Source organism: Dasypus novemcinctus, chromosome 13 (genome assembly GCF_030445035.2).
Source record: "Dasypus novemcinctus isolate mDasNov1 chromosome 13, mDasNov1.1.hap2, whole genome shotgun sequence".
Lineage (NCBI taxonomy): Eukaryota > Metazoa > Chordata > Mammalia > Cingulata > Dasypodidae > Dasypus > Dasypus novemcinctus.
Window position 1 is genome coordinate 86,001,562 of NC_080685.1, and position 23,041 is coordinate 86,024,602.

Sequence of the window (23,041 nt, forward strand, 5' to 3'; positions counted from 1 at the left end):
TCAATCACCGGCGCCCACCCCCAGCAAAGCCCCTCTCCAGCTAGGGTCTCTCCCCATTAGCACACTTGGGGGCAAAAGCCTTCATATTGTGGATTCCCGATTCCTTCACTCTGGGTGGGACCGCATCAGGGAACTGGCTACCTCGTTAGTGATTAGGAAGAGAATTTATTTTCACTTGGTGACAGTGGGTAAGTGTGCAGGCAAGGGGAGAGGTCTCCAAATTGCTCGTTAATATGGACGTGGCCCCACAAATCTCCAAATTAGTTATTTAGAGAATTTTCCTGAAAATGTGATTTCCCTTTCTATACAGAGGGGGAAACTGAGGCACATATGAACCTGCTTTCCTCAGCCTCAACCCCAATTCCTTTCACCAGTTTGTAACCCCAAAGGTTTCTTCTTTGAGAAAATGATAATATGCAATAAAAATGCAAAGCCATGCCCTTCTCTAAAGGGACTCCTGGGAGGGGGGGTGCTTTATACTAAGTGGACAGCTTAGGGCAAGCAACTCCATAAAAGGCAACTGCAGAGGAAGGTGGGACTGGGAATGCTCCCGGCTGGAAGGTGCAGGGCTGGGGACACTGATGGAGGCACTCCTTGGATTCAGGCAGCTTCCAGGTCCCTGCAGCAGGCTTCCTGGAAGTCCGCACACAATTAAGGGAACCGCACAGGGAGAAGAGTAAAGTGGAGTCAGCGTTTAAGTTTTCAGACGGGAGGTGTGAGTTGATGGGAGGGAAAACGGGGCCCAAAATAGTGCTCTCAGGCCAGGCAGCCAGCCATGTACACCGAGAGCTGCCTGCACCTGCCCCTGCCTGTCCGGCCACCGCCTGGCCCCAAGCGGGCTTGTCACGGGCTGCAGGCCCATGGACGGGGTCATTCAGGTACCACAGTCCATTAGCTCTGAAGGCACAGAACTCCCCACATGCTCTCCCAAGCCCTGTGCTGGGGGCCTGGAATTAGCATGCACAACCATAGCAACCCTGTGAGCAATGCTGTGTGTCCACACCGCCTGGACCCTTGTCCAGGAGGGGATGGAAGTCATAGGAAAGCTGTCGGCCGTGTCACATCGGGTTGGTCCCCTAGCCCTTCCAGCCTGGGCTCAGTCATTTACAGAGGAATGAGGGGCATCCATCCCACAGATCTTTATTAAGCTCTGGACTGGATGCACTGGGCAAGGCCTGCCGTCTCCCCGAGATCAGTCATCCACTTTACCTAAACATTCCCGTTTCTTTCAGGACCCTAAGAGCCTGCCAGCAGCAGCAGGTGGGAGGCAGTAGGCATTTGGTAGAATGTCTCACCAGCTCTGTTTCTTTAGGGAAGTTCCTAAACCTCTGTGAACCTGTTTCCTCAATTGTAAAACTGAGCTAAGATAATGATTACTACCTTAAAGAGTATCTTGAGGATTAGGTGGCACGCTGTAGACAAGTGCCTACCATTGTCAAGTGCCCAATAAATTACAGCCATTCTATTTTTTAAAAAGAGTCAAAACCAGGAAACATTTATTTGAGCCCATCATAGCAGGCATCATGAATTGCTACAGAGAAGTAATAAGGCAGTATGCGCTACCTTTGTACATGACATTTGTGTACTACCTACAACACTGGGCATTCTGGTGTCTGATTCATCCTGTGGCCGTGGAATGGGAACTCTATCCTGCTTTATAGATGGCGAAACAGTTCCAGACTGGGTCTGTGGTTGCTTTCAGGCTACAGAGAGGAGCTATGGCAGAGTCAGGGATCCAGCAAGAGACCCCTGCCTCTCAGCCCCGGCCAGGGTGGCTGACCGCCATTCTTACCGGACACGTGGGCCTCCTGGGAAGTCCTGCGGACAGCCTGTGCCGCCTCCTGGACTGCGTCCCATTGGCTTCACAGAGCTGTTGTATGAGGTCATGCCTATTGGTGGCTCCCACAGCTGGCTCCGTCCTCCTCAAACTCAACATGTGCAAAACTGAACTCCTCTCCCCCTAACCTGCTCCTCCTCATGTGTCCCTGTCTCAGCAAACGGCACCAAGTCGCCCAAGCCAGAAACCCAGGGGTCTTTCAGACTCCTTCCTCTCGCTCTCCCCCGGGCCCCTCCATTCGTCAAGTCCAGCCCTTTCTACTCCCTAATAGCTCTTGTTTCCATCCCCTCCTCTCCATCACCACTGCCCCCCCCGCATCTGCAGTTACCTGCTGCCTTAGGACACTCCACGCCACCTTCTCTCTAGAGATCTGCCTGCTTCCTTGCCTCCAGGTCTCCAGTGGCCCTGGGCTGCTTACCAGATAAAATCCAGAGCCTTCTGTACAAGAATTCTGCTGACCTGCCCGACCTCACACTGCACCCCACCAGGCATGGGGATTAACTTTCAGCGCCCCAGCTCCCCAGCTGCCCAAGGCACTGCACCTTTGTTCACCGCAGCCCCTCAGTGCCGCAGAGGCCCATCGCCCAAGCAGAACTGCTCATCATTTAAGATTCCTCTGACCCTTAAAAGTTGTGTGCACACCAATGTTCATGGCAGTGTTATTCACAGCAGCCAAGAGGCTGAAGCAACAAAAGTGTCCATCAACAGATGTGGTGTGTGTGTGTACGTATAATGGAATATTATTCAGCCATTAAAAGGAATGAGGTTCTGATACATGCAGCAACACAGATGAACCTTGAAGACCTCACATTGCAGGAAATAAGCCAGACACAAAAGGGCAAATATTGTATGATCTCAGTTTTATGAAATAACAAGAACATACAAATTCATAGAGACAGAAAGTAGATTATGGAAGTGGATTTTGCTCAACTGATAGAGCTTCTGCCTACCACGTGGGAGGTCCATGGTTCTAAACCTGGACCTCCTTGACCCGTGTGGAGCTGGCCCATGTGCAGTGCTGATGCGTGCAAGGAGTGCCGTGCCACGCAGGGGTGTCCCCTGCATAGGGGGGCCCCACGTGCAAGGAATGTGCCCATAAGGAGAGCCGCCCAGTGCGAAAGAAAGTGCAGCCTGCCCAGGAATGGCGGCGCACACGCGGAGAGCTGACACAGCAAGATGATACATCAAAAAGAGATAAAGATTCCTGGTGCCACTGACAAGAATACAAGCAGACACAGAAGAACTCACAGCAAATAGACACAGAAAGCAGACAACTGGTGGGGGAGAGGGGGCAGAGAGAAATAAATAAAAAATAAATCTTAAAAAAAAAAAGAAAGTAGATTAGAGGGAATGAGGAGCTATTGCTTAATGGGTGCAGCGTTTTCTGTTTGGGGTGATGGGAAAGTTCTGGTAATGATTGATGGTGATGTTAGCACATCATGACTGTGATTAACACCACTGAACTGCACACACGAAAGTGGCTAAATAGGAAATTTTATGCTGTATATATTTACCATGATAAAAATAATAAGAAAACAACAACAACTTCTGAATCCCCACCCCCCACCCCGAGGCAGAATCCCGCCCGTGCCCGCAGCGCCTGTAACCCTGGAAGCTTGCCCTGCTCTCCACGCCCCCATCACGCTGCGGCCTCCTTGGAACCCCTGCTGTGGGGACTCTCCATGGTGTCCTGCCCCAAGAACAGGAGAGATGTGACACTGCTAATAGCATTTGCGTAAAGAGCCAAGGGACACCCTCCAAAGAGGGCCGCTGCGAGCCTCTGTCGGTGGTGGGTGGGGGGGGTTGTGGTTGGAAGAGGCCGCCCTGCCCCAGGGGTGTGTGCTCCTCCCCCTCCCAGCTGAACACACCTGAGCTGAGGCTGTGCCCTCTGCGTGGGCTCGTCCCCAGGACGCCCCCTGGCTGGCTGTCTCATCACTGACGTCTTCCTGGCCACCCACTCACCCACCCAGCACCTTCTCAGCCCACTTCATTTTTCTGTTTAGCAGATATACCCTCCTGGCATGCTACATATTTATTAATTCCTTTAAAAATCTCTCTCTCCTGACTAGATATAAGGTCCACGGGAGCAGGGACTTTGCTTCATTCACTGCAACATCATCTCCAACTGAATGAACGCATCAGTGTCCTCGTGCATCGCCCCTCAGGACTGTGGGCCCGTGCTGGTCCGTGAAGTGTTTGTTATCCCTCCGAGATGAGTTAAGTACAGGTACTGAGAGTGAACATTTGGGAACTTGTACAGAAATGTGTCGCCACGTCCAAGCACGTGGGTAGACTCGCCTCACTGAAGAGGGAATGGACCATTTTGGGTTTGTCAAAGCCACATGGCAAGTCCCACAATGCCCCAAGCTATGAAGGAGTGTTGGAGTACGTGTTGGTCCAATGAATGAAAGTTAAAAACAACAAACTGGTCCTTCCCCACAGGTCATCGGAGAAGCTCGGCTCTAGAGTACAGCCTAGCATCTGGCACGCAGTAGGCGCTCAAGAAATGAACAATGGAAAGTTGTAATCTCTGTTGCAGCATAGTTCAGAGGCAGATGCCACCTTGGGATCTCCATTTTAAGGAGGGATACCTGGACCTCAGGCCCTGACATCAGGGCAGGGGAGACCCCCTCTGCCCTGTCTCCCCAGGTCCCTTGAGCTCCCGGAGGACTGGGTGCCTGCCTGACTTGGTGAGGGGAGAGCTTCATCACCAGCTCCCTACAAGGCCTTTATTACCAAGCTTTGCCTTCAAGGGAGTTCTCTTCTTTAACTCGAGCTCCCCGGGGCCATGCTTGGCTGGAGGTGGGCCTGGCATGGTACCCTCCCCCACAACCCTTGCACCTGCTACAGAGGCACTGGCGCTGGGCCCTCCCAAAGGGTTGGGCTGGAAAAAGCAGGGCTTAGACAGCACCTCCTCTTCCCCACCCCCTCCTCCTATTTTCAGGCTGAATCTTCTGTCTCCACGCAGACTGCTCCTCCCCGCCCCTCCCTGCCCCGGCATGCCTGGGCCTTGTGAGAAGACCGGGGGAGCCATCTCCAGAGGGACCTGCCGGCCCCCGGCTCCCTGTCTGGGACCACAGAGGCAGCTGTCACCATGCCCTCTCCCCCCACTGGTGACTGCAGGCACTGTCCCTGATGCAGACACTGTGGCTTGCAGGAGGGCTGGCCTGGACTCCAGGTCCCTCGGCCACCGGAGCCTTCTTTGGAGGGCTCTGGGATCTACAGTGCTGGGCAAGTCTGGGGAGGAGCTGACAGAGGAGTCAGAGTGGGCACAGTTTAAAAGCCCCCTAGCCCTGTACCCTATGCCTTCTCCATTGCCTGTGCCAAAAGCCTCCTTCCTCAGGGCCAAGGAATTGTGAGCTGCTAAGACACAAACCCCGCTGGTAGGCATTAGACTTATATTTGTTGCTAACACTTTAAGGTGCATTTGCTTCATGGAGCCAAAGTGGATTTGGCTGAGGGTGGGGGAGCCCAGGGAGCTGTGTCAGGAGCTTCCGCTAGGAGTGGGCTGAGCCAAGGCCACTATCACATCCCTTCACTCCTAGGGGCCTCAGAGCAAGCACATGAGGTAGGCTGGACAAGTGCTAATATTATGAGATACTTTAAATACTGAGTACGATTTTCCTCCTGGATTCATCTCCTTTCTGTCTCCCTTAAGCAGGCGGCAGCACTGAGCTTCCTTGCCTTGAGAGAGGTTTCTGTCACGGCCTCCAGGCCTTTGTTTTCTAAGCCTGAGTCCATCATGAGGAGCAATGGGTTGGAAGAGAGAGAACTACCTCACATTGCAATAGACAGTCACCCTGGGTTGGGAGATCTCGAGGGCAGAGCAGACCTGGCACCTGTCCCCTCACAGCACCCTGAAGATGGGGCAAGGTGGGGCAGAAGGCCAGGGGCCCGACAAGGCAGGGCCCAGCCTTGCCATCGATTCCTGCACCTAGACTTTGCATGGAGACAGCAGAGGTGGGCCTGAGGGGGCCATGTGGCCTTAGTCACGTGGACAGAAGAGGCCTGTGAGCGCTGAGAACTCCCCCAGGCCCTTCTGAGATCCAGAGCCTGGGCCCCGCACCAGGGCAAGCAGGATGGCTGGAAGCACCCCGAATACCGCCTGTGGCCCTGAATCCAGATAACACTGGTTTATAGGGAACACGGTGGCAGTTTGTGGACTGAAGTTCAGTCCTGCTACACTCCTCCTATTTCCAGGAAAATGAGGCTTGGTGAGGTGAAGCAAGGCCCAAGGCTGCAGGCGGCAGGGGGGATGAGCCCCCTTGCCCCACCTGCCAGTCCCGAGACCCCAGCTTTCTGGTAGCCACCTGATGGCCTGGCCGCTGCGGCCACACCACTCTCGGGGTGCCCAGGAGCCCTGGCGACTCCACGGCCACCTCAGCAGCCAGGTTTGGAAAATGAGCTGCTGAGGAGTGAGGGAGGTGGCTATATTTAGTCTCTCGCACCGTCACCCAAATAAACGTGATCTGGGCAGGTCTCTGCCTTCCCACCTCTCCCAACAGGGACTTCACCCCCTTCCCTTCTCCCACGTGGCCCTTCCCACCTGGGCCACCACACTCCCTCCAGGCCCAGGAGGCGCAGACCCACCTGGGTGCAGCTGTCCAGGCCCCTCCAATCCCCCCCAGCCCCCGTCTCCCCTATCCTAGGAGCCGGAAGGGGCCCTGGCAATTGGGGTGGTGTTGAGGGGGCAGGAGGGGGGAGTGGAGCGCCCAACCCAGGACCCCAGCTCTGTCCTGGGTGACAGTGATACTAGTAGCTAGGATGCATTAGGCACCCAGTATGTGCCAGGGCCTTTTCTAGCCACATAGATTTAATCCTCGCCAAAACCCTGGGAGGTGGGTACCCTGAGGCCCATTTTTACAAACGAATCCAGACAGGATTCGACCACCAGGCCGGCGTGGGGAGGGCGAGAAAGAGGTCAGCTGGCGAGAAATAGAACACCTGGGACGGCTGGGTGGGTTTGCAGCCCCCAGCCCCCAGCCCCCTGGCCCCAGCGTCTGCCAAAGCCTCCCCAGGCCTGGGCCCAGTGGGACTTCTGCAGTGAGGACTAAAGGTATGAGCATTTATTGAGCAATGCCTGTGTGCCAGGCTGGGCGTGACGTGGTCTCACTGATCCGAGAGTCCTGGGAGGGTGGGGATTGTGGGCCCATTTTCACAGTTTTAAAAGCTGCCCATAACTTCTAGAAGAAGCCAGGCCTGTTTGACTCGGAAGCCCCTTGTATTCCGCTGGCGCTCCTGAGCACCACACCCCTTGGAACCAGTGCCCAGGGTTTCTTAGAGGCTTTTCTTGTTCAGGTAATCGTGGAGTCCCAGCCCCTCGTCCTGGGGAGAGGGGTACCCACGGTGGGGGGGGAGAGAGCGGGCTGTGGGGGCGGCCAGCAGCCGGATCTAATTTCATTTCGCAGACCTTGGGCCGGTCTGCGCTCTGCACCCCTGGGGGGATGAGAAGCCGGGTGGACCTGGCGCGGGCTGGGCCCTCCCCGGACTCCGCAGGTTCCGCATCCCAGAGCTGGGGACCTGCGGGCGCCGCGAGCCCCCCAGACGGCGAGGCCGAGCGGCCCCCCGACCGCAGGAGTCTGCGGGCACATTCCGGGCCCTATAAAAAGAAACCCGCGGCGGCTGCCAGAGGGTTCTGCATCCTCAGAGCTGCAACCTGAACCGCGGGAATGTACCGGGGGCCTGGCGGAGGAGGCTGACGCCGGGCGGGCGGGAAGGGGGCGCCCCCGCCGAGCACCGCCCGCGCTGCCCCACCGCCCGCCCGCAGGCCCTTCTTGAGCTGTAAGGAAACTCACCCAGAGCTGGGGAAGAAGGCGAAGGGAGGGCGCTGTGCCCTTGCAGTGTCGTGCGAGAGCACTGTGTGCCTAACAGGCCGGCCAAGGGTCTTTAATTATCTAGAGCAGGCTTCTCAGCCTTCGCACTGCTAATATTGGGGGCTGAATAATGCTTCGTTGTGGGGAGCTAGTGGTCCTACGTATTGTGGGATGTTGAGCACCATCCCTGGAGGTCAGCGGCACCCCCACCCCCGCCCCAAGTTCCAGAGATTGCCAGAGGTCCCCGGGTGGGCAGAGCTCCTCCCTGGGCCCACCCCTTGAGAACCAAGGCACCTCTGCTTGCCTCGAGCTATTCTGTTTGCAGAGACGCAAATGATTTCTTCCTGGTAGAAAAGATAACTCCTACAGTTACAGGTTTACTGCACCTTAACCAGGGTGGTATCTCACCCGGCCATCCTAGCCCAGCATTCTTTTCTCCAATCATAAAACTTTTGAAAAGCAAAAACAAAAATAAAACAACAACAACACTTCTGTTCCTCTAATTCTCTTGGAACCAGCTTTATCCTGCTTGTTCTTAATGAAGTGAGTTGATCTTTGACATGTGTTCCTGCTGTATTTTTATGAGACATGGTTTTAACTTTGAAAATTATACTTTAACATAGGGTTCCTTTGAGGACAAAATGAGGCAGTGCAGCAAAGTAACCAATTCTTAGTCATGCCCAGTAATTGGGAGCTCTGATCACTGTTGCTTTCCTTGCGGGTCCCCTCAACTGGCCAAGGTTGTGATGGTGGCCCTCTCAGAGGTGTCCTTAAATCTAATCAGGTGTACCCCATAGAAGGAGGCCCCTTCAGAACTTGGGGAGCAAACTCAACTTCAGGAGTAGAGCTGGCTTTGGGGGATCTGGGGCTGGCCTTGGAGCCAGGGCCTTGGGCTCTGGTCTTGGCTTCCAGCTTCCCTTGGACATCTCACTGCCCTTTCGCTGGCCCCAGTGACAGCTCAATGACTATTCCACCCCCCTACTTCACTGATATATGGTGCTTCTTTGTGAGCTGCTTGTGTCAGGTCTCCTGGGAAAATTCTGGGTGGCTATGGTAGGCACATGCTTGCCAAGCCTGAGGCAGGCTTCTCGCTGGGGCTAGATGCTCTGAGCGTCTGACTACAACTCCTGAGGTGAGAGAAAGCAGGACTGTGGGTGAGGGCTGGGGTTCTGCTCTCCAGGTGACCCCTCCTGTATCACCCCCCCGGGGAAGCAGAGACCGCCATGGTCCTCCCTCCTCTGACATCCAGCGAGCCATGTCCAGAAGCCCAGCAGAGTTCCTGCCCACCTAACCCAACTGGGCATGTGCAGTGACGTCACCTCTCTGTGCCTTAGTATACTCACCTGTAAAAATGGGAAAAAGAATAATACCTGCCTTGGGGGTTTCTTGTGGGCATTAAATGAGGTAATGCACATAAAGCATTAGAAGGCCTGGCATGATGCAAGTGCTCCACAAATACTGGATGTTGTTGATGGTGATGATGAAGAGGATGGTGATGATTTGCAGGAGGATGGGGAGGAGTGGCCAGGAAAGCCTTGCAGGTGAGCTGGATGTTTTGAGAAGGGAAAATGAAGGGCTAAAGAGAAATCAGGAACAAATGGTGGGCAAGGCCGAAGAAGAAAAGTTTATCTGAAATAATCCTTTGGCCACAGCAGTCAGGGGTTATACCTTTGAATCTAGAATAACCTGGCAGTCCTGGCAACCAGCCGCTCTGTGGCTGGGGAGCACACTCAGGCCCTCCGGTGCGTGTACGGTTAAAGTCCCTTGTGTTGATAGGTGAGGTGCTGCAACTTACAAGCTTTTGTCTCACCCAGGAACGTCTCTGAAGAATACGAAAGTTAACCGCATTTTACAAATGAGGAAACTGAGTCTATAAAATGTTATCTTATAAGACATCCAGTATATACTAGACGCTGTTCTCAAAGTTGTGCACATATTAATATGCTCATATGTCATCACAACCCCATCAGGAAGGTGCACTATTAGCCCCATTTTACCAACGAGGGAACAGAGAGATTAAGTCCCTTGCCCAGGATCACAGCTAGCACGTGTGTGGGCCTGGCCCCAGAAGCATGCGCTCCAGCCCCTGACCACCTGCTGCCCTAACGTGGCTGATCTCAGAGCCCCGACTCCCCTCCACCGTGGTGTCCCTCAGCAGACCTCTACCTGACCAGAGGAGGCAGGGGCAGATTTCCTGGCCAAGAAGTCAGCACGCCCAGATTCTCTTCTTGATACCTTCTCACTCGCTGTGTGCACCCGGCACTCCTTGCCCACTCTGTGCCTCAGTTTCCTCTTCTATTCAGGGAAGACTCCGGGCCCCCCACTGACACGGGCCTGGCAGAGTCACAGGAGTGCTCCCAGGAGTGCTCCCAGGAAAGCCGGGGCTCCAGGCCACTGCGCTGGTGGAAAGGTGAAGGAGGCAGGAGACAGCGGCTGGACGGGCACCCAGGTTCCCAGGGTGCCCATTCCCGGACAGGGCACAGGGTTCCCCTCCCAGAACCCCACGGTTCTGCCTGGCACACGAGGCCGCTGTGGGCAGCTTTCCTGACACCCCTGCCCTTCACTGCGCCAGCTAGTCTGGCATTGCCCAAAGTGAGGACACCTCTGGGTATCTCTGTTGTAAAATCTCAGAGCTGCATGTTCAACCGCCTGGCGGACACGGGCCCCCAGGCCTCAGCGTGTCCATCTCCTCCCCCACCCCCGCCTGCTCCTCCAGGGCTGCCTGTCTCGATAAGTGATACCACCCTCTGCTCCGTCACCCAAACCTGAAACCCAAGTCACCCCTGCCTTCTTCTTCCCCTCCCACCACCTCCACCCCCTCTCCAGTTGGTCACCAACTCCCATTGATTCCACTCCTGAACATCACTTAACTTGTCCGTTTTACAAGCACCTGTCCTTGGTTCCAGTCATCGTCCCCATTTCCGGCCTGGATAACTTCAGATGCCTCCTCACCAGTTTTCCTGTCTCCCCCCAACCACCCCATCTGTGCTCCGCGTGGCAGCCTGAGGGATGTTTCTAAAACCCCATCTGGTCTACCTCTTGCCTCAGCCCTTTGACCCCACGGCTCCCTTAGCCTAGAAACTTCTTCCTGCTTGGCCCTTCTACAACACTCTCCTCCATGCTCTAACTCCTTACCCAGGACCCCACCTAATTTGTGGGGACCCCTTGTTCAAAATAGGAAAAAGTGTCATAAAAGGTACCAGAATATAAAGCTTTTTTCTTTCCTTCCACAGTTTCTTTGTCAACCTGCCTTGCCATCTTTTATTGCCTACTTTGGCCCGTACCCCTTGGGCATGGGGATACTGAGGAGACACTGCAGGCACCCCTCCCAGAGTGCTGGGTGCTTGCAGCCCACCGGTTCCGGTTAGCCCTCCTGCCATCCGCCGGACCACGCCCTGGCCAGAGGCGGAAAAGTGGAGCCCTCTTGCGACCGCCTCTCCAGGAGACGCTGGGTGCCCCGAAGAGGGCGGGGAAGAGGCCCGACACTGCCCCAGTCTGCCAGGCACCCTGGCAGGCCCTTTCCTGCCCTGAGACACCAGAGCAAGTCCGCCCAACCCTGACACTCCCCACACCCACACCCAGGCCCCTGCCAGGCGGCCGGGGGGCCCAGGGGCAAGGATGGGCTGCATATCCCTCCTGGGAGGCTGGGAGGCAGTGGCAGACGGGACCAAGAGTGAGCCAAGGCCAAGAGGCCCCGCAGGGTGCGCCACTGTCCCTCTGAACTTCACTTACAAAACATAAATGCAAAGTCAAAAGCATTGAGGATTTCAGTACGGCGCCGGCGGCGCCAAGCGCGGGGCCCTTCCGAGGCCTGTGCACCACCGGAGCTCGCGCCCTGGAGGCTGGCTCTCAACTCACCCTTCAGTTCTCAGGTTCTGGAAGCCTCCCCGAGCCCAAAACCAGCTTAGGTACTGCTCCGGCATGCTATTTTAGTGTCCCCAAGCCTCACACTCTTCCCATTTCATTTTAACTACTCGACTAATTGGCTTAGTTGTAATTACTTGTTCGATTGATTCAACTGATTAAGCTCTATGAAGACAGGAATCATGCCTATTTTTCTCACAATTATAGCCCCAGTATGTGCCAGGCATATAATAGGCACTAAATAAATATTTGTTTAACGAATGAGGAAATTAATGAAGAGTTGGTTCTTAGCCCTCCCTCCTTAAAAACTACACATTATTTTGGATGACTGGCAAGTCCCCAATGTTTCTCAGACACCTACAGAGCAGCCCATAGGAAGAGAGAGAGCACTGGCCCTCCCTTCTGCTCTAACTTGTCCCGTTTCCCTCTTGCTGACTTTGGTGGAACTGCACAGATAACTGACAAGGGGGAGTGACGAGGCCTCTGCTTCTGGCTGGCTGTGTGACCTTGTGTTGCTTACTGTCTTTGGGCTTCATTATAAAGAGGTCCATCAGGTCCCTTCAGAACTTATTTTTTTCTCTCTGGTTGCGTCGTCATCTTTTCAGTGCATTGCTTCTCCCGCACTGCGCAGCTCTGGGACGCCTGTCCCCCCATTCCCTCCCTTTTTCTTTTTTTTATCAGGAGGTCCTGGGGATGGAACCTGGGTCCTCCACATGGTAAATGGGAGCTCAGTTGCTTGAGCCACAGCCGCTCCCCCTTGCTGATCTTTAATGTCCTGCCCAGCTGACACTCGAGGTCCCACTGCTGTGGAGACGTTTCTGGACAGGTTTTCCTCTTCCGAGGAGTTCCTAATCCTGTCTCTCTGAGCTCTAGACCTGACCCGAGGCTCTTCAGCTCCAACCCAACCGGCACGCTAAGGGACAACACGCGGCACCGCCTGACACTTCCACAGCCGCCATTCTGCTTCAAGATGGAAGATGGCAATACCAACAAGGTGTCATTTACTATCCTCCAGGAACCCACAGAGTTCCTTTCAAGAGTCGTCAGCCTTCTTAAGGAGCTAAAGTGGAACCGAAACCCAAAGATAGGAACTCCCAAAAGGAGGGGTGGAACCCGGTACCTCCTAGCTTCAGGGTCGTAGTGGCCTAAGCCGGCCTGGCGGAGGGGCCAGGGCTCGGGGAAACACCTTCCCTGCCGGTGTCGTCTGCACTGGCCCTGCCCACATTTCATCTCACCCTCCTTTCACACCAGAGCTTTTTCTGTTCCTAGCAGGCAACACATTTAGAATCCCAGCTTCTCTCCAACTCAAGATAGATTCCCATGGAAACTGGCATTAAGGAGAGGCAGACACAAATAGCTTCCTTTTAGGCCCTGGATGCATGCTAATGGCCTTCTCCTCATGCCTGCAGTATAAGCGGAGGAGAAGGAAGCCCTGTGGGTGGCTCCACTGTTCTGTCCCTTTTGGGGGACAGCAAAGGCCTGAGGCCACTGTTTCTAAGAGGGCTTTCCCAAGAGGACATGAAACGGCCACCACTTTGGCAGTGCAGCAGGTACAAGGGCAGGTCCTCTGGTCAGAAAGACCCAAGTTTGAGACCTTCCTCCAAACTCAGATGTGGATGACTCCTTGAGCCTCAGCTTTCCTGAGTTTTAAGTGGGGCTAATAATGTTACTGACCCATAGGGGTAGTTATAGGGATGAAATATTACAACAATGGAAAATATTTATCTCAGAGCCTGGCATCTAACAACAAGCACCTAATAAATGTTAACCATTTTTATTATTTAAACTGGCTTTTGGGGAAGTAAACCCCATAACCTCTCTAGGCTTTAATTTCCTTATCCATCAAACAAGGTAAGGTGGGGAGGAGGTGGGACAGCCTGATTCTTAAAAATCCCTTCCAGTGCTGGCATTTTCTGTTTTTTTGTGTGTATGTTATTGGGGAGGAGGGGAAGAGAAAGTGCTGTAGAACTCTGTAAAACATGTCCTCTCTTGAGTCATCAGTCAGACTTGCATGAGAGTGAGCAAGTGGTTTTCTTCTAGATTCTATCCAGGGAAGGGAAATTAGCATTCAGAGGCCATCGTTCACTAGCTGACCTTCCTGAGCCTCAGGGCCCTGATCTGTAAAACAGGGCTGACTCCCTTAGGGGGTGCTGTGAGGATTAAGTGAGATCACTATGGCCAGGTGCTCAGCACCGTGCCTAGGCCACGGTGAGTTCTCGCTCAGAGCTGGCTGATAACATGATAGAGCCCGGAATCAGCAGGCCATCCAGTCTGCCTTGCGGTGCTCATGAAGGCAAGTGGGCATCCAGAGGGGGTCTCCACTCGGGGGGCAGCCCCCCGAACTCGGGGCTGCAGGCTGGCAGGAAGGGGATGGGAGGACCTCTCTTACCAGGCCGAGGTTGAGAGAGTTGTTGTCATCTTCGGGCATGGGCAGGTACACGGCCAGGGCCACACAGTTGGCAAAGATTGTAAGCAAGATGATCGTCTCGAAGGGTCTGGTGCCAGGGTTAAGGAGAGGCTGTGAGCGGGGGTGGGATTTGCAGGGTTATGGGGAAGAGAGTCAGTCTGACCGAGGGTCCATCCGGACTATGAGTAAGATGCCAAGCTGGTGGGCAGGCTTTAGGGCACTCTGCCCACGCTTGCTTCTGTCCTGTTCCCTGGCAGGGCATAGCTGGAGCCAACTTCCCACCTGGGGACCGAAGGCTCTTTGGGACTGCTGAGGTCTGGTACCTGGCTGGGGACAGCTCAGCTCTGAGGCCCAGGGGGCCTGAAGCCTGCCCTACTCTGAGCGCCTGCCCACCACCTCCCAGCACTCCCCTCGTCCCACCCCCACCAGGGGCATGACTTTCTGAGATTCGGGCCAGATGGCTCTGTGGGGGCTCACCCAGGGAAATGGCCAGGGAGTCTGGGGGAGCTGATGCACCCACAGAGCAGGACTGGGGGAGCATGAAGTTGGAGACATGAAACCTGAATTTCTAAAGCCTGTGGAAGGAATTGCGATATCAGCACACCCAGGCTAGAGTGCACCCACTCTGCATGCTTGCACCCACTTACAGCTCTGCCCCTCCCAGACACACCCACCCTCCAGAACCACTCTCCAGAGGACTCCCCCCCCATGCCTGTTCCTTTCTTGGTTTGCCGGTGAGCAGCCTGGGCCCACCAGAGAGGCCGACTCACGGGTGGAAGGAGTTGGGGGAAAGAAAGGAGCATGTGAGCTACTTGGGTGGTGGGTGGGGGACATTCAGCGTGGATGGGTGAGATTGGGAAACACCTCTGGTGCTTGAGAAGTGGAAGCAAGGAGGAAACACAGGTCGGCAAGCCCGACCTGACAGCGGCCAGGCAGGGAAAGCGAGGAGCAGGATTCGATGGGCAAGGCCAAGTGCGGCCGTGGGCAGCAGGGCCCACATGGACCCCGAACGATGCCAACTTGATCCCATTTCTCTTGTCTTTCCGGTTCTCCCTTATTGTTTTTTCTTCCAGGGAACAGCTGGTGGGAGCCCAGTCTTCCAGAAATATTTCAAATATGCCTGACCCTCTCTCAGACCTCATTTGACACTGGCCTCCCCTGCTTCCTGGAGCTCTTCCTCCTGTTCCCAAATAGCCCAGCTATTTCCCCCTGGTCTTCCCCCCAGAGCTAATGCAAACATCGAAAGGGATTTGAGGTCCCTGGCCCCAGGATGGTCAGTCTGAGCTAAAGTAACGAGGCTCGCGCAGCCCGCGTCTGGGAGCCGTTCGCAGCAGCCCGAAGCCCGTTTCTCCTCTGACTCTACCCCGGTCAGGCTCAAGTCTGGATTTTCCCAAGTGGGAACCCTCGGCGCCACTCTCTCATCATGTTCGCCCCTCTCTCACCAAGCAGGAGGATTTTCTCACAAAGGTCATTCCTTCTCTCTTTTTCACCCCATCCTATTCCAGAATGAGACTTGCCCCACAACCTAATAATGGGGTCCCTTTATAATGTGGGTTGGGGCGTGCCTGGGAACGGCCCCTGTGAAACACCCCAGACGCCTTTCGTGCATGGTCAGTAGACATCTCAGGCTGTCGCCCAGGTCGTGGTCACCCACTCCTGTCCCGGAGAAGGCCCCAATCCCTCCTCCTCCTCTTCTGCTCCAAAACGTCTCGCAAGCCTCATGACGCTGAGCGGCATTTCCCCATCTCCAGGTCCCTGATCCCCGATCCCCCCGGCCCCAAGGTCTTTGCCCCCCGCCCCCGCTCCCCCCCATCTCGCACCCTCCCCCCGCCCCGGCCCTGAAGGATACTTCCACTCCACGATGCTGATGCAGGCCTTCCGCAGGGGGTTCTGGAGGGTCAGGCAGAACAGGGCCCTGGGCGGCCGGGGCAGCACCTCCGGCACGGGCTTCTTGGGCTGCTTTTTCCTCTGGCCCTCGTCTTGGGGTGAGGGGGGCTCCATGGCTTCCCTGGCAACCTTGCTCTCCCCGGCTTCCCCACCCCGCCGCCTGCTCTTCCCTGCGTCCCCAGTGTCCCCCGCCTCGGGGACTGGGCCGGCTGAGCCTGCTGCTCCGGGCCTGCCCTGCTGAGCCAGCCGGGGGCGGGGCGGGCAGCCTCCTCTCCCTGCTCCCAGTGAGTAAAATTAGCCTCCGCTCGGCTCCCCGCTGCCCGGCCTGAGCTCCTGAGGCCACGCAGCTGTCATTCCTTCCCATCCCAGCCAGTGACATCCCAGACTGTCCCCCAGGAGGTGGGGGGTGGGGGGTGGGGGTGGAAAGGACTTACACACAGGCCTGGGTTGAGGTAGCAGAAGAAAGGGTGGGAGGTTCCAGGGGTGGGGGGATAAAGGGTTTGAGAAGGGAGGCTCCCTGTTTTATACCCAGAGGACAGCTCCTCCTCCCCGCCCCACGGCGCTGTCTGGAGAAGGTGCTGGGCAGCCTAGCTCGGGACAACTCCACAGCGCGCAGGCATGTGCGTGCATGTGCCCAGCTCCGGTAGGGATCAGGCCAAGACCCTGCCCCACCCTCATGCTACCCCCACGTGCACCCTTGCCCGCTGGAGTGTAAGGCCCTGGAGCAACCTTGAATCTGCACACCTCTGGCACGGCACCTGCTGCAACGCGCAGTGAGTGGATGCTTTTCGCTTTCCCCCTACCCACCGTGCAAGGGTTTTGTTGTTTGTTTGCTTGCTTTTTTTGTTGTTTTTATCTCTGGTCCCTCCTTCACACAGCCTCTGGCTCGGAAGAAACTCTCTAAATGTCAGCTGAATGCTGAGCTACGAGAACACTCCCACACACCTCCCAGCGACATCTGCGATGGGAATGGGAATGGCAAAGGGCGACCAGGAGGGGTGAGAGTAGGCAAGGATCCAGGAACCACAAACTTCAGCAATCCTTTTATTTAGTCCCCTGAAGCACACTGCCGATTACTTACGGTCTGAGAGGGGAAAACAGGCCTCACCCAACTGGGAAAGTCGAGAAGGCCACACTGTGGGTTTAGGGGTGCAGGGAGCACCCTCCAGTGAGGAAGGCAGAGGGCACCACCAGTGCGCACGCACAGCCACTTCCCAAGTCTGTGGGTTCGATCAGGACTGAGCTCCAGCGGCAGCCCCGCTCCCACGCTTTCCTCGAGGTTCCCTTCGAGGCGAGCGAGCGCCCACCGAGGACTCTAGTATGTGAGGCCATCTCGTGGCGAGCTGGGGAATGGTTCATCCCAGCGGCGCACACTCGGCCCGAATCGCCTCCTGGGAACTCGCCGCGACAGGGCTGCTCCGGTGGCGGGGGAGGACAGAGCAGGGCCACCGCGACCGGTGTGCACAACCACAGTGCCCAGGCAGAGCCAGAGCTGACCCAGAGACTCCTGCTCGGGGGCGGCCCTCCAACAGCCTGGAGCCGTCGCGCGCACGCGGGGCTTTTCCAGGCCCTGCCCCGCACTGCACCACGCGGCCCCTCGCACTCCCTGCCCTGCACCTCCGCGCCAGACTGGAAGGGATGAGGCCGGTGGTGGGAGAAAAGGGGGTGTCGCAGACACGGAGCGCCGCAATCGGCTAGGAGCCAGGGGCTTGCGCCCCACTAGGGCTGCACCCGGGAGTGGAATGGTGCCTGCGGATACTCCGAGCCCGGGGCGGCTACAGGGCCCATCAATGGCTGGATTCCTTCGACTCGAAGAAAGGCGAGAAGGAGAAGCAGGAGGACTCGGGCACCGGGGAGAGGGGCGCGCGGGCCTCGCCGTCGCAGGGGCAGTCCGGTGGGGGGCCCGCGGGCGGCGCGGGGGCGGGCCCGTTGCTGGGGAGGCTGGGGGCGGCGCTCAGCAGCTCCTGCAGGTGCTTGATGTAGCGGATGGCGGCGCGCAGCGTCTCCACCTTGCTGAGCCGCTTCTCCGCCAGGGCGCCGGGAAGGTGCCCGCGGAGGCGCGCGTAGCCCTCGTTGACGCACTTGACGCGCTGCCGCTCGCGCTCGTTGCGCTTCTGGATGAAAGCGGGCTCGAAGGGATAGTCGTAGACCCCGAAGGCGCCGGGGAAGGGCACGTAGGGGAAGCCCCCCGCGTAGGCGTCGTAGTAGGGCGGTGGCTCGGCGTGGCCCGGGTACAGCAGGAAGGGCACGCTGCCCGGCGGCTCGGCGGGGCGCAGGGGCGCCTGCCGGGGAGGGGGCACGGTGCCCAGCTGCGTGCAGCTGGGGGGCGCCACGCGCCTCCGGTCCACCAGGGCCCGGCAGAAGCTATTGTTCATGGTGCCGCGTGCAACTGGACCCAGAGTGGGACCCTCGCCAAATCGCTCCTGTTTGGGGCTTCCCGGAATCCGACCGCGGGGGCCAGTCACATCGCCAGCAGCAGCTTTGGGGTGGCAGAGATTGCTAGGATCTGTTTTCGTCCCGAGGAGTGGCTTCTAGGGGCTTCCTAACGCGAGCCATGGCTTCGGATAAGTGTGGCCCGTCGCCGAGGATCAGCGGGCACCCTCTCAAATCCAGCCCGGGGCGCTGCGGAACTCTGGAGGCCCTCGCCCTGCTCTGCGGCACCCATGGGCCGTTCAACAGGCCTGGGCACCCCGCCTCCTCCTGCGGCCCAGCATGCGCACCGCCCACCCGCGCTAAATCCGGGGCTCCATGCTGGGGCGCCCGGTGCCTAGTTCTTGTTCCTTGCAGCTTGGGAGATCTTGGGTTGTCCAGGGGGGCGGGAACAGACCTTGGCTCTTGGGAGTGTGTCAGCTCAGCAGACAGGGGCCTTGGGGGGATGGTGGCTGAAGGAGAGAAGGGTGAAAATATCATTTAGGAAAGGCGTTACATTTTGGACTCCTTTGTGTCACCCCCACTCTCAAACGTGAAGGTAAGCTTCATGAGGGGGAAAGCAGTGTGGCTACTGAAAAGGATGCCTGGAGATCAGGGTTTGAATCCCGGGTTTACTGATTTACATTTGGGTGGCTTCACTGAGTCGTGGTTTATATGTAGTGATATTTAAAACATCACACGCGGGAATGGACTGTGGCTCAGACAGTTGAGCGCCTGCCTACCACGTGGGAGGTCCTGGGATCGGTTCCGGTTCCTCCTGAAAGAACAAAGATAGCAAGCAAAACAAATGATCGAGTCAGTTTAGGGAAGCTGATGTGGCTCAGTGGTTGAATGTGGGCTACCACATGCAGGGTCTGGTGCTCAAGCCCCCTGTCCCCCCAAACCTCAAAAAAAAAATCACAAAAAATTTCTCTCACAGGAAGTTAATAAGACAGGAGAATTAAATCAGAAAAATAATACACACACACACACACCAAAAAACACCTACTCCAGGGCCTGGGTTATTAAAAGTGCCCAGTAATGTCATTTCCTTTGAGAGTAGGAATCAACTCTTCTCATCGCTTATGCCTTCCAAGGCCTCACAGCTGAAGGAGGCCCAAAGTCTCCTTATTGGAGTAGAAATCCCAGTGGTGACTGCGGATCAGCCAAGTCGTCTAACTATGAAAGGATTTGCGTCTTTCTGATTCTAAGAAACTCAGGTGGTGTTGGGACTTTCAAGAGCTTCAGAGTGGCGGAGAGACAGTCGCCAAAGCCATCCCTGGTGCTGGCCGCACCCTCTCACCCCCTGTGTTTTCTTCTGCATGGCACTTGACAGAAGTGTCTGCTCCTTTACTTGCGTGTGCTCAGGGCCTAGCCCAGTCAGTGGCATGTAATCCAGGCTCTGTAAATACTCGTTAAGGGACTAAAAGAGAGGATTAGGCAGAAAGTTGGGCTGTCAGGGTGGGACCAAATTACACTGCACCTTCCCCAGGTTATAGGAAGCTGTTATTTCAGAAATGATTGGTCTGTGTAGTTCAAGTGCCATCCATCCTCCTCACGAGTGGTTACTGGGTCCAGCTCAGGTGTTGTTTCCTCTAGGAAAGAGCAATGCCGCTCTTCCTCGTGTGCCCCTAGTGTCCTGCAAATGCCACCTTAGCACTTTTCACGCTGCTGTGTTGTTGTCCTCCTCATCAGCCTGTATTTCATGGAAGGAGCCCGGTGTTTACTGGAGGTATGAGTGAAGGAGCTGGGGCTGCATGCCAGGGGCAGAGTGGGGGAGCTGCCTGAGGCCTCAGATGCCGGGCAAGTCTTCTCCATGAGACAGAAAGGAACCAGCTTTGTACCCAAGAGGGGGAGGTTGGTGACAAACTCAGATTCCCGAGTGTTCCCTCCTGCATCTTCTCAACTTTGTCCTTTTAACAGGCCCCCAGTCTGTTCCCAGCTAGCTCTGCTCTCCATGCTGAGCGGGGACCAGGGAAAATCAGCAGTGATTCAAAGAATCACAGAGACTTGGGTCTGCTCTTGAAAGTGGACGCAAATGTGGAACTGACCATTAGGACAAATTCATATATTTGTCCCCTGCTCAATAGCCTTCAAGGACTCTCGATTGCTTTTCCAAGAAGGTTCTAGCGTATCTTCTCTCCCTAATAGGCCCTCAGCTTCGTTGGGGCCAGTCTCCTTACTGAAGTGAACATCTCCCATTACTCTTTGCTTGTTCTTGACCTCCCACTTTGGCTTATGCTGCTCCTGGTCTTGGGCCACTCCACACCTCTCTGACTGACATAATCCTGCCTGTCCTTTAAGGGAGTGGTCAGGCTTCTCCACTCCTGCACAGAATGATTGCCTGAAATTTCTAGCTCTGAACATGAGCTTTCAAAGTTGTAACTTCTGAGTCTTTAACACATTATAAGCCCAGAGGGGACAGGGGCTTAGCCTTTTACAATTAGATGATGCCGTTCAGTACCTTGCCCGGAGTTAGACACATGAAGCATGCTCAAGCTTATTTGCTAGCGTGGCCCTTATCTTAGTAAAAATATAGTATCCAGACTGCACTCTCCTACGTGATCCCTGACTATTCGTATTAGACTTAAATATTTAAATTTAATTTGATAGACATCAGAAATTTATTTATAGCTAATGACATTTTAAATACATATTACTTAACTATTAATGTTACATATTCATTATTTATTTTCCTCATACGCTATTTTTTCCCCCATGAAACGATTCAGAAAAGGGAATCAAACAAGAAGCTTCACAGTTTGACCATGTATTTCTTGAGGAAGTTCTCTCTCTACTGTTAGAACAGCTCTCAGGGAGTGTGGGTGAGAACACACCTGCAAGCTAATTGTGTTTTACTTCTATCACTAGTCCTCTATCCCCAAACCAGAAGTCAAGGGACACAGTGTGGTAGCTTGTCATGACAGCCATTCATCCAATAAATATTTACTGAGGGCCTTTCATTTACCAGGGACTGTTCTAGGTGCCGGGATAGAACCGTGGACAAAACACTGTAGCGAAATGACAATGATAATAGCCACCCTTTATTATTCATGGCACACCAGGTCTGTGCTAAACGCTTTACTCGCGTCAGTTCCTGCTCATTCCAATCTTGTGATATAGGTGCTAATGTTACCCATTTTACAGGTCAGAAAGCTGAGGCCCTGCCCAAGAACCCGCACTTAGTAATTTCATGAACTAATGGATACTGATTGGCCACACTCAGCTGCCTCCCTCTTATCTTTGGAGGCTCCACATTTGAACCAAACGGTCAGAAGCGTTTTCACAGACCTAGGAAAAGGATCTGATTAAACCAAGCTGCCGGTCGGAGGGGCTGACCCACGGAGCAGCGTTATGGTTCTGTTATTTCACTTCTGCTCTGGGGCAAGAGGTACTGCAGGTCACCCTGACAGCCTGGGCAAGGCCACGCCCCCTGCACGGGGTTCCTCGGAGTGTGTAGGTCTGTTGTTGGGAAGAGGAGAATTGGGGTGTAATTTCAGTTTGAAGATTGAAAAGGAAAACTGCCAGCACCCTGGGGGTGTGGCCAGGCCTGGCAAGGGGAGGGGACCTGCGCCTGCAGGAGGCAGGAAGCTCCGGCCGGTCTGACCTGGCCCTCCCGAGGCTGCGTGGAGAACCGCAAGAGTCCAGCCTCAGGAGCTCAGCCCCCCAAGCATCCCCTCGTTGGGGCTTGGAAAACCTCGAGTGGTGGAGTCGCCTCCGCCCGGAGATCCCCGGAGGCCTGCGCTGGAGCTGAGTGACTGCGGAGAACTAACCCCAGAGGGCAGAACCAGTGGCAGCAGCGCCACCATGTGGTGGTGGGAAGCAATGGCAGGAGCAGACATGGAATTCAAGGTCCTGACCGCATGGGTGGGGGATGACTCCCTGTTCTAATGCCCCAGGTCTTTGGGGAAATTCAGGGTGAGGGAGGAGCCCTAAGGCAGAGCCACTGGGCTGTCCGTTAACATCTAATTTTCACCCTGAGTTTGTGGAGCAAGCAGCTCACGTCATTTAAGCGTTCATTATATGTAGATACATCAAACATATATAATTAAACATAGCTTGGTTATTTGAACAAAAATAGCACACTGTGTCAATATGAGGCAGCTCACTAGATGAAAGCGTGGTTCTGAAATAGTGTACAGGATCTCCCCTGCCACCCCAAATCAGCCCAGGGATGACTGTAGAAAGAGTGTAGACATGAGCTCAACGAGTGCCTCCAGGAGCCACAGAACAGCACTTGCAGGCAGCACTTCCCACCTGCCGGTTTCTCCCTGGGGCTGGGGACCCTCCTTGCCCCCAACACCCCCTTGCTCGCTAGCACGGCTCCACACTGGTGTACTTTGCCCTGTGGATCTCTGGCTTTGGGAGACAGCCGTGCAGATGTGCTGGGCGGGAGGTGTCCGCCTATCCTTCTCCCACGAGGCTTTCACGGTGCCAGCCACACCGAGCTTTTCCTTTTATGTCCACGGTGTGTGCAGCCTTATTCTGAACAGTTTGTTGAAGGGTAATCATGATCAAGGTATTGTGCTCAGAACTTTATACTCCTCAAATCCACCTGGCATCAGAGGGGGTAAGTTGCTAGCAGAGAGCCCCAGAGCCGCCTTCACTGGATACGCTGGGTGTGCCCCACCCACCTTGTCTCACACATGGCCCGAGGCTCTGACTGTCCACAGGCCCCCAGGGCAGCACATTATTGTCTGCTCGTTGCTACTCCTTGAGCACAGTCTGCTGACTATCCTGGCACGTTATTGTCTGCTCGTTGCTACTCCTTGAGCACAGTCTGCTGACTCTGTCCCTGCCTAGGCTGTATCTTCCAGGTTCGTC

General features: G+C 55.5%; 2 protein-coding genes across 4 annotated transcripts in view; both read right to left on the bottom strand.

Moving 5' to 3' along the window:
* CACNA1S (calcium voltage-gated channel subunit alpha1 S) overlaps nucleotides 1-16,432 on the bottom strand; it is a 72,374-nt gene extending 55,942 nt beyond the window's left edge. Inside the window, exons 1-2 of one of the 3 annotated variants that reach the window (XM_058274937.2) lie at nucleotides 15,771-16,432; nucleotides 13,904-14,009 (exon numbers count right to left, since the gene is read on the bottom strand). In XM_058274937.2, the coding sequence (XP_058130920.1) occupies nucleotides 13,904-14,009; nucleotides 15,771-15,922 (258 nt within the window). In that variant the 5' untranslated portion in view covers nucleotides 15,923-16,432. The remainder of the gene's footprint in view (nucleotides 1-13,903; nucleotides 14,010-15,770) is intronic. The other 2 variants (XM_058274938.2, XM_058274939.2) reach the window with 2 other exon arrangements.
* Nucleotides 16,433-17,595: 1,163 nt separating this feature from the next.
* On the bottom strand, nucleotides 17,596-18,183 carry ASCL5 (achaete-scute family bHLH transcription factor 5). Its single transcript, XM_004478718.1, has one exon. It carries the CDS (start codon nucleotides 18,181-18,183, stop codon nucleotides 17,596-17,598), a length of 588 nt encoding a protein of 195 aa, XP_004478775.1.
* Between the last annotated feature and the right edge of the window lie 4,858 nt (nucleotides 18,184-23,041).